The sequence below is a fragment of the Coregonus lavaretus genome, assembly GCF_964263955.1.
Source record: "Coregonus lavaretus genome assembly, chromosome: 4".
Taxonomy (NCBI): domain Eukaryota; kingdom Metazoa; phylum Chordata; class Actinopteri; order Salmoniformes; family Salmonidae; genus Coregonus; species Coregonus lavaretus.
In genome coordinates this window covers 55,825,496-55,837,272 of record NC_139991.1, presented here as the reverse complement: position 1 = coordinate 55,837,272, position 11,777 = coordinate 55,825,496, and the positions used below count along the sequence as shown (strand labels likewise).

The window sequence follows — 11,777 nt, the reverse complement described above, 5'->3', positions numbered from 1 at the left end:
AAATCCATCTGTAGGTGACGCTTTATCCTTTGAAACCAAACAATTACCAGGTTGACTGTAGGCCTCTTGAAGCGATAGAGAAATCAGCAAGATCCACAAGTATTCTTTCACAATAGCTGGCCTTATGTTATCTGCAGTTTTGAGCTGCACTGTCCCACTCCATGGTGGATAACACCCACTCTTCGTTTATGTAATTTACATTTTAGTCATTTAGCAGACGCTCTTATCCAGAGCGACTTACAGTTAGTGAGTGCATACATTATTATTATTTTTATTTTTTCATACTGGCCCCTCATGGGAATCGAACCCACAACCCTGGCGTTGCAAATGCCCTGCTCTACCAACTGAGCTACATCCCTGCCGGCCATTCCCTCCCCTACCCTGGACTACGCTTGGTCAATTGTGCGCCGCCCCATGGGTCTCCCGGTCACGGCCGGCTACGACAGAGCCTGGATTCAAACCAGGATCTCTAGTGGCACAGCTAGCACTGCGATGCAGTGCCTTAGACCACTGCGCCACTCGGGAGGTAAGGGTACAGTCCATGTAATGGGCTGTAAGGCACAAGTATCCTATTTTTCTAAAATCATCAGTCCAGATGTCAAGTGTAATTGCGCCATTGTATTTACCCAAGTTCTCTCTCAACTCCGTGACCACCTGCCAGCTGATATGTTTTGCAGGACTCTAGTGCGAGAGGAGAGAGACTCTCGAACTGAAACATTCACAACTCCATTAATTTACAAAAGGATAGTCTAATAGCTTGGCTAGGTGTGAAAAGATCCACCAATTTGTGCCACAGTTTAGACTACTAATAGATGCTGCGGTCAGTCAGAGTTGAGTCCTATTGTAAAGTGTAGCCTAATGGCCAAAAAGAGCAAACTTGCAATATATTTGAGGCTTAAGTCCTCTAAAGTTTTACATTTCTAACTCAATATCACAGACCTGATTTGCCCTAACGAAAAATGCATCAACCCCTACAAATATATCAATTTATTATAATCACATAATAATTCAAACGAAATTAGCTGTAGCAAGAGGAGAGAGACTGCATATGCTAAAGACAATCAGAAAGAATGTGTCTTTAACCCTGCATTATAATATAACTTGTTTTGAACAAAAGCCAGGAATGAGTGAGTCACTCAGCCCTATGCTTCTGTTCCTGCTTCTGTTGCCTATTTGAGTGTTTGTTTAATATCCCACTGATTCTGTGATCACCAAGCCTCATGCAACTGCAAAATTTAGAACAATTTAGAACAATAGTGTAAGAATTGCTCTTCCTCTGTCCCGTGCGCACATTCAAAGAAATACACTTCTTTTTGTTTCTACTTTGTCAGAAGAAGCTATAACTGGACTGTAGCCTATTACTTACTAAAACTGTTGTTACACTGTAAGGTTTTTATTCTAAGAGAAACAAAAATGTTATGTTATATTCCATTATATTCTTAAAATATATTGGTTGACTGAATATATGCAAGTGATGTCTGCTAAATTAACAAGTTGAAGGCGAAGCCATAAAGCCTCGGCTACTAAGAACAGATAAATACAACTCTAAAAAAGGTTTAACATATTTTCCAGACCTGAGCTATTTAATGTATGTGTTTTATTTATTACATTTACTTGTGGAATGTTACCGAATAGATAACAACAATAGAAAGAATAATCTGGTGGCATTGGTAGAGAGTCAGGCTGAGAATGGAGTGAAAGTGCACTGTACTTGTAGTCTCCCGAGTGGCGCAGTGGTCTAAGGCACTGCATCGCAGTGCTAACTGTGCCACTAGAGATCCTGGTTCGAATCCAGGCTCTGTCGTAGCCGGCCGAGACCGGGAGACCCATGGGGCGGCGCAGAATTGGCCCAGCATCGTCCAGGGTAGGGGAGGGAATGGCCGGCAGGGATGTAGCTCAGTTGGTAGAGCATGGCGTTTGCAACGCCAGGGTTGTGGGTTCAATTCCCACAGGTGGCCAGTATGAAAAATAAAAAAAATAATGTATGCACTCACTAACTGTAAGTCGCTCTGGATAAGAGCGTCTGCTAAATGACTTAAATGTTCTGTAAGTACCCAACAAGGCTGTGGGCCAGGTGTAAATGGTTTAGCAGCCTTTCTAATAAATTGGAATACAAAAGAAGCCATCCACCCTTGATGGGCTATCAGCAGGACAATACACTCTTGCAGAGTTTCAGGACTTTACATTTATTAATGGACGTTTGCGAGGCATGTCACTTCACCCATCTCTTTGCATAGCCCACCACATGCACTGTTTTCTAACCACATCTGGATGGATCCATAACGAATTACTATGGGAATAAATATCACTGAATGACAGAAATATTAGAATAAAGTAGGCTAATGCAATTGAAGGCAACATTGTTGCTTACTGAAACACCCAAAGTTATCCCATTGTTATAATAGGATTTGAAACAATAGCTCACGTGTGGTCAACTATTTCAGCACCGTTTCACGCTGAAAGAGAGACCACCTGTAAAACATTTTGTGTTGTTTGGCAAAACTAGGTTAATTAAAAACATTGGAATATGCTCTTTCGGATAGGGTATAGCAATCAAAACGTCTAGCCTGCATGTAAGTAAGCAAGCACCAACAAGCTTCATAAAGATGCCCTCAAAGATTCCCTCTGGTGTTCAAACTAGCATTAATGGCAACAATGGCTGACTGTAAAATACTATGACGTCATGCACTCCAACGTTCCATAACATCGCGCAGCATCCCGCAAGCTGTGCTGCGGTATGATGCAACTTTTAAATGAGGACCCACTGTACTATACTACACACTGTGGTGTCCCTCGATCATGTAGTGCTAAATGTAGTATTTTGTAGTACACTGTAGAGTACACTACATGTTGTATTATCCCTCGATCATACGTAGTACTTACACTACCGTTCAAAAGTTTGGGGTCACTTAGAAATGTCCTTGTTTTTGAAAAAAAAAGAAAAGCAATTTTTTTGTCCATTAAAATAACATCAAATTGATCAGAAATACAGTGTAGCTGAGTTGGTAGAGCATGGTGCTTTCAACATTTACATTACGCCAGGGTTGTGGGTTCGATTCCCACGGGGGGCCAGTATGAAAATGTATGCACTCACTAACTGTAAGTCGCTCTGGATAAGAGTGTCTGCTAAATGACTAAAATGTAAATGTCAAAATGAAACGGCAGAATTTTAATGGAATAGGCATACAGAGGACATTTATCAGAAACCATCAGTCCTGTGGTCCAATGGCACGTTGTGTTTGCTAATCCAAGTTTATCATTTTAAAAGGCTAATTGATCATTAGAAAACCCTTTTGCAATTATGTTAGCACAGCTGAAAACTGTTGTGCTGATTAAAGAAGCAATAAAACTGGCCTTCTTGAGACTAGTTGAGTATCTGGAGCATCAGCAATTGTAGGTTCGATTACAGGATCAAAATGGCCAGAAACAAATAACTTTCTTCTGAAACTCGTCAGTCTATTCTTGTTCTGAGAAATGAAGGCTATTCCATGCGAGAAATTGGCAAGAAACTGAAGATCTCGTACAACGCTGTGTACTACTCCTTTCATAGAACAGCGCAAACTGGCTCTAACCAGAATAGAAAGAGGAGTGGGAGGCCACAACTGAGCAAGAGGACAAATACATTAGAGTGTCTAGTTTGAGAAACAGACGCATCACATGTCCTCAACCCATATCTAACCCTAATTGTAACCATAAGCCTAAAATATACTTTTTCCTTGTGGGGACTGGCGAAATGTCCCCAATGCCCAAATGTTCCTTGTTTTAATATCCTTGTGAGGCCTTCTGGTCCCCACAAGGATAGTAAAACCAAAAACACACACACACTCTCACACACTCTCACACACACACACACACACACACACACACACACACACACACACACACACACACACACACACACACACACAGACACACATACACACACACTACACCTGGGCTTACCTCTGGCCTAATATGCTATCTCTAATCTACATATATATATATACACTGTCTCTAGTCATAAGCTATTTCTAGTCACCGATCAGGCTCTGCCAGGATCAATATGACCATCTGCCTGTCAGGATATTATGATTTATATAAGAATGTGCATTAATTTGAATGAAACCCTGAAAATGGAGACTGTTCATTGTTGTCTGTTCATCTGTAAAACATGAACATACTCTACAGGCCAAAACTGCAAAGCCAGCCAAGACCAACGTTCTCCCATGACATACATACCACAGATCGCTTTCCAGGGTTTTTCACTATTTTCCTCAATCGCATTTTCCTGATCCTGACGTTCGCCTTCAAATTGTTCTTTTTCCCTGTTGTTCAGAAAGAGAGGGGATGAGGTTACAAAACACAGACAGGTTTGTGCGGTTGCCTAGCGATGGGGACCGAATGGAGCAGGGTAGGAGCAGGGTAGGAGTGTCGACAGACAGAGCTCCTTATCGTTCAGACAGAAGGCACCTTTGGTAATGTTCCATTGCCAGCAGCAGTAGATGTTGGCACTGTAGTAGATGAGTGACCTGTGTATCAGCGCTGTAGATCCTATTCCTGGATGGTATGGTGGTCTGCCAACCTGACATAATAAATCAGGCACACCTCAAAATTCAAAGATGATCAGACCTGGGTCGTATTCATTTGGCACCAAACAAAATAAAATGGACTGAAACAGAGAGGGATCTTTCTGCTTGTTTTCCTTTTCTGTTGCAAAATATTTTGCTACGTTTTGAACTGATGTGCACTTACGAATATGACCCTGATCTGCTGAATGTGTACAGTACAGTGTGTATCTGTTGGCTGTTCTTGTTCTCCTTGTTCTCCTCTGGCTGTTCTTGGCCTCTGATGGGATGATTAAGTGGTTGTCTGCTTTTGCTTTACGACTGCATCGGAGCTGTCATGATGAAGCCTATGATATAATAAGGGTAATTATCTGTACCTCTCCACCCTACCTACCCTTTTTCTGGTGCTGAAAGATCAGCCAACTCTCAGACAGGGGCTGTTTGGGCTACCATGTACATGTATACCAGTGGCGGTTGGTGCCGTTTAAGATTAGGGAGGATTTATTTTTTTCTATGAGCATGGCCTTATTTCTATTACAGCATATTGGATGACTGTCATTCATATTCCATTCACCCAGCTCAATGTAACAACAATAGGTTTAGGCTACTACATGATACTCGAATTTGCCCTATACCCATCATGAGGTTTCTACAACCTAGCCTACAAATTAACATTTATAACGTAGATGCACAGGTCGAGAGACAAATTGGAGTAATCAATGTGTGACACAAACATTCAATACCGCTTTGCACACTCTTGCCTGCGTCTAGCTGATCTAGGGTGTAATCATTAGTCCAAATAGTTGCAAAACGCGGAGCAGGTTGAGCCGAATGGCGACGGTGGATATCCCTCACTGGGACCCAGCACCGCTCTTCCGGACCGTACCCCTCCCACTCCACGAGGTGCTGAAGGCCCCCCACCCGATGCCTTAAATCAAGGATGGGACGGACGGAGTACGCCTAGGGCCCCCTTGATGTCCAGAGGGGGCGGAGGGACCTCCTGCACCTCAGACTCCTGGAGCGGACCAGCCACCACCGGCTTGAGGAGAGACACATGGAACCAGGGGTTAATAAGATAATCTGGCGGGAGTAATAACCTATAGGTAACCTCGTTTATTCTCCTCAGGACTTTGAACGGCCCCACAAAACCGGGCTCAGCTTCCGGCAGGGCAGGCGGAGGGGCATATTCCGGGTCGAGAGCCAGACCTGATCACCCGGTGCAAAGACCGGGGCCTCACTGCCAAAACCGGCTGATAAACTAAAACACATTGAAATGGCGTTAGGTTAGTGGAGGAGTGGCGGACCAGGGACCAGGGACACATGCTCGGTGCACGTAGCGGAATACACCAGAATGTTATCGATGTAGACCACTACACTGCGACCAAGCAGTGTAGTGTAAACGAAACACCTCGTTTACAAAGGACTGGAATACGGGGGGGTGAAACGGGCAGGCCCTTTCCAGGACATCCTCTAGAAGCCTGCAGGTTGTCCAACCGGATGGCCATATCTACCAGTTGATTGAAAGACAACGTGCTGTCCCGGCAGGCTAGCTCCCTTCGGACATCCTTTCGCAGGTGGCACCGGAAGTTAGAAGGAGGTTAGAGAGGCTAACACAACATCTGGTAAACCTTTTTTCTTTCTTAGTGTATTCCATCTCTGAAGCCCTATAGAACCCCTGGTATGGAAGAATAGATGACACAGCAGCCAGAGCAAGTCAGAGCAAACCTCCATCCAACATCAAGAGCTCTCATATAAAGAAAGGAGGGAACACATCTTTCACTCACTCAATTCATTAAAGTATGAAACAATCCCCCATCCATGTTGAGTTTGATGAGATACGGAGGTTCCCAGAACTCTGTGTTAATTAGGAGTTTGGAGATCACACAGATGCATCCCATGGCACCATATTTTATATTTAGTGCACTATATATAGTAGGGAATATGATGGCATTTGGGACGCACCCCATCTCTCCGTTGGGCACTATTTATTTGAGAGTTTGAAGAGGCAAGCCACAGGGCACTCACCCCCACCCCCAAACCCCTCTAGTAAATAACAAACACAGCAAGAGGGGAAACTACTTTATGTTTGCTGTAAAACGGTTTTAGGATTTAGACTTCTGAATTATATGCACTGTTTGTTTCCTCAACAGGAAGATTATGTATAATGTAACATTTATATTTCATTCTACAGCCAAAGGTTTCAGTTAGAAAATATTGAATCACTGGACACAGACATCAATTCAACGTCTATTCCACATTGGTTCAACGTAATTTCATTGAAATGAAGTGGAAACAACGTTGATTCAACTAGTGTGTACCCAGTGGGTACCCTTGTGATAAACAATAGGCTTCTAGACTGGCTCCAATCTGTAGTAGGGAAATGACAGAGACAGAGAGTGTTCATAGTGTATGTGTCATGGAAGAGAGGAGAAAGTGGAGTAGGTGTTGGGCAAGGGGGGAGGAGATGGAGGAGCAAGGGAGATGAAGAAGGAGGAGAGGAGATAAAGGTGGAGAAGGAGGAGGCAGCCCTGCTTTGTTTCTATCGCTCTGTCCCTCAGCAATGTTAGCCTGTCATCAGTGCCCTGAGCCCCAGAGCACTTTAACTTATAATTATGCTCTTTGAGACTGTAATTTAGGCACCGAGGATAAATCACATACAGTAAATGCAAAGCGATGCTGAGATGTCAACTAGTGCTACGTCAGTGCCTTAACCTTTCTTTCCCCCTGTCCCTCTCTTTTTCCCGCTCCCTCCACCTCTCACACCCAACCATACCTGTGTCTTGGAGTTCCAAAGGTAGGCTGAGTGGTGGGTTTGTAGGATAGCCAAATCAAATCGAATTGTATTTGTCACGTATACAGTTTACAGCCAGTATAAAATGTGCATCAAACTGCTTGTGTGCCAGCTCCCTCAACAATGCAATACATTAAACAGTCCACATGTCCCTTACCAGTACTCTTTTTTCATTCAAGCTTTATTCAGACATAGTAGTTATTACAAGAGGATGCAGATGAGGAGAGAAAGTTAGAAGGGTCGACTGAACCCTGATCTCCAGCGGGGAGTCACATATGGAGACTGGGAAGTGTTACCACTCAGCCACAGCTCTGCACCAGACCAGTGTTTTATGGGGAATAATATCCTATAGGAGACAGTAGAGCTCTCTGAAAGCTATTAGCTAGTTGGGAAGGCTGGGATGTGATGGAAGGGAACCACTGACCCCCTACTCATACACCCACAGTCTCAGAGAGTCCCCAAGCGGGACTGTCGCCCCAACTCAACCCCCCTCTCATGCTGTAAAATGGCTTATTGTTGCATTAGTGTGGTTCTTCTTTGTTCCCATATACATGAAGTAATTCTTCCTGTGTTAGGGAATGTCGCCGCTATGTTATGGCCTATGATTCAGTGCGCTGTAGGTCTCGTCTTCCTCCCCCTCATATAAATCAATTGAACCTCTGAGATTCTCCACTAAATGTTACCATCTTCTGCTTTCAACTGTGGTTTAGGGAGAGTTTTCTTGCTCCAGAGCATGTAATCCATGTGGGTTCTGTGGCTTCCCTCCTCCTCGAACCCCCATCCACGTTCCTAGGGTCGACCAGACAGAACCATGCATGTCTGAAAACAGTGGGGATTCCCTTACATCTGATCCTGAGCCTCCTTGTCTTCCCCTCAGCTCTGGCTTGGAGTCTGTTAGGGGATTCTCTCAAGTGGAGACACTTGGTTGTCCATGAAACCGCCGTTTCAATTGTTGTGCCAATGGATGTCCATAATCAGATGTTTACTTTCACCATCAATCTAACTTGGTAAGCCTTGGTTAGAGTGAGTCATGTTGTAGACACAGGCTTCATTCAGGGTTTAGAACACATGTATTGCATGAGATTCCATGTAATTTAGGTGTACATTGTTGGACATGGTTGAGGTTTTGGTTTTTGTGTCCCTCATCGAGCAAACATTAACACTCGCACACAGAGACACAAATACACATGCTTAAATGCGTGCACACACACACACACACACACACACACACAGTTGGAGACATGTGTTTACATAGAGAAGTTGGGCAGAATCAGAATCTGTAAAGCAAGTAGAGCAGGGCTAAGGTGTGCTATAATATGAGTGTGTGGGTGACTGATATTCTGAGTGTAGGAAGGTTGTTTCACCAATTTGGTGTCTTTTGAGATGTGTAACTTCTTATAAAAAAATAAAATAAAAATGATTTCACCTAATTTGAACATTCTGTCAAAAAGAGCACATACATGTTCAACTTAATATATCTCAAGAGGTTAAGTGAAAAATGACTATAGTAAGTGCCTATTAAGTGCCAAGTAAAGTAACAGGGTTGACGATTTCATCTTACATTTGCCATACTACCAACTTGTGTGCAACAGGGAGGGGCAATTGAATGCAAGCTTCACAAAAAAAAATGTAATTGTTAAAACATTTCTAGCCTGTCTATCTATGGGTAACATGGTTGATGTGTTATGCTCGACCCACTCAGTTTTCCACCACAAAAAAAACAACAGAAAATGGCCAGAAATAGTAGAACCAGCTCACCTGCTTTTATACTGTGATTTGAATATTATATGTTTCTTTAAGGGACATATTAAAATGAGAGTTCAGTTCACATAACAAGGTTGCCCTTAAAATAAGGGCCAGGTTTTTTTTCTTCTTCCTTAAAACAAATCAATAATCACATGAAATAAATAATAATCTTCAGAAATGACTTTGCCAAAGCAACAAAATAACTAGGGCTTTACAATGATGGTGAAAACCTAATGTTTGTGGTTAAGTGGGTTAAAATCTTCCTTGAAGTCACAGAGGGTGCACGGACGGACATGTTAAAATGCTGAATTTTGGTACTTCAGCAAATTAATATAAAAAAATCTGATTTATTGAATTATCCATGTGGTCTATATTAAAGGGCACTTCATTTAATATAACAGATTTCTAAATGCAATATAGGTGCACAATTTCTACTTAAAATATTAGTAAAAGGCACTAATTTCGTGGAACAACCCAGGATTAGAGCTATACATTGCCCTGTGTAAAATGTGTGCCAGTGTGTGGGTGTGTATCCGGTAGGTGTGTGGGACTGTGGGTGTGACTGCTTTGAGTTGGACCAGCCTCTCCTCACCGTGAGTGTGTGTTGCTGGGGGTATTGTGAATCCACTGGGAGCAGAGAGCCCCATGTCTCATGCAGTCATGCACTACCATGTTGGATGGTACTTGGTTCTTGGATGCCTGCTACTAGATTTACTTGGAGCTTGTGTGGAGGGACAAAGGATACCAAAGTCAAAGAGGAAAGAGGTAGGGCCTCACCTGGACTTTGAACAACTCCCCTCTGGGTACAGGTATAGGGCACCAGCCGGCAGGAAAAACAGAACTAGACAATCATTTGTGCCAGGTGTGATATCCCTCCTAAATAGCTCGGGCTAATGTTCCTATCGACCTAGTAAGGCCAGCAGGCTAGTCTCTTTTATTGGGATGTAACTGTTATGAATTTTGTTGTCTACAGTATTTAAATGCCACTTTAAACGTGTACATGATACTGCAACAACATTTCCCCATGGGGACAATAAAGTCAGTAAAGTAAAGTAAAAACATCAAAATGTTTCTATTGGGTTGGTGTAGAGTGATAATGCGCTATTGATGTAGATTTATTCATGGGGTCCTTAAGCGCACTTTAGTAGGTCCTCAATATGGCAAGACGACCATAGATGTTTATGTCCTAGATAGGATATGTTTAGTCACTTTGGTATGTGAGAGAAATACCCACATACTGAACACATTAGACCACAGGGCCAGAGATGTTTATGTCCTAGATAGGATATGTTCAGTCACTTTGGTATGTGAGAGAAATGCCCACATACTGAATGCATTAACATAACTGTTACAGAGGGCTTGATAATGCTTTAGTTGAGTTCAGTTTCATGTAAATGACTGTGCAACGGGACAGCTTGATGATAGGTGTCTTTAAGAGTGTGTTTAATGTTTGTGTGTTATTAACACACTGAATGTTGCTTGTGGTTTTTAGGTTTTAAATCTAAGAGGTTCAGAGCGGTTTTTGTTGTTTAGATCAGAAGAACAGTCATCAGTGAGCTGTATTAACCTAAATTACCCCTTTGGTTGAGTTAAGGTTCAACATTACAACACTAAGTACTGGGGAGATTTGTTCAACCTTGGCAGGTTCTGTTTCATTGCACTATGCACTATCCAATGAAAATGGCAAGTAGGCCTATGTTGAGTGAAATTGAATTGTGATACAATGTGAAAATCCCAGTCATTTTGTACACAGTGCAATGTTAAAATGAGGAAAACATCATATTGAAAAAGTACGATTACAGCAATCCTCTGATTCTGAAGTTGTACTTGAGGCTGTTTCAATTGGTTGGAGTTGGGAGTAAGAGCTAGCCTGTACTCTGAAAGATCTCTCCTACTGGGAAGTGGAAATGTTGGCCTACAGTATACTGTTACTCTTCCACTCAATATTTCAATCCATGTTGTTCATCCTCTTTGATCATGTCTGTACAGTAAGTCTGTCCAGTGTCCTCTAGCCTCAAAGCTGACAGCGTTTCTTTGTTCTTTTTGTAATGTACTTTTTCTTTCTGCTCTATATTCATACATAATATAGCATTGTTTTCAACAACCATATTCTTATTGCTATTTCCATTACATTTTCCTTGCTATTGTTTTCCGGTTTCCAATTTGTGTCAATTAAATGTTTTTCAATATTTACTTATCTTTCCACCAGAGAAGTCCAAAGCATTGTGGTGTTTTTCTTTCAAGCCACATTTTCTACCTCCTGCTGCAAGACCCAGCCAGTTTGAGATTGCCTACATACATACCTGTGTCTGGGATAGATTTACCGACCTAACTTCTTGTTTGGGCCTTTGTGTGGGCATGCGTGTGTGTGTGTGTGGATAGCACCTACGCCTGGAGCAGTTGTATGAGTGGGTTTGGCCTCCATAGATCTCTCAGGATGGCCTGTAGAGTGGAGTGCTGTCAGCCCCAGAGACATGGAGACTACCAGAACAGACTGAGACTGGAGCTGACGGAGGGATATCACCCCAATTAGAAATAACCATTCGTCTCTATCCCAGGTGTGCCACTCTAAAGATCTGACATCTATGATGATTCCTAGGAATTTCCCATTTTCTCCCTGAAATCCACTGAGAGTAGAAGAAATCAAATGATGGAGAACACAGGAGGCTGCTGAGGGGAGGACAGCTCATAATAAT

At 42.6% G+C, this 11,777-nt stretch overlaps 1 protein-coding gene across 1 annotated transcript in view; it reads left to right on the top strand.

Moving 5' to 3' along the window:
• Positions 1-11,777, top strand: part of LOC311127477 (uncharacterized protein) — a gene marked incomplete at its 5' end in the record, with an annotated part of 76,094 nt that overhangs the window by 16,154 nt on the left and 48,163 nt on the right. Inside the window, one exon of the mRNA XM_084159310.1 lies at positions 9,680-9,846. Coding sequence (XP_084015436.1) covers positions 9,680-9,846 — 167 coding nt within the window. The remainder of the gene's footprint in view (positions 1-9,679; positions 9,847-11,777) is intronic.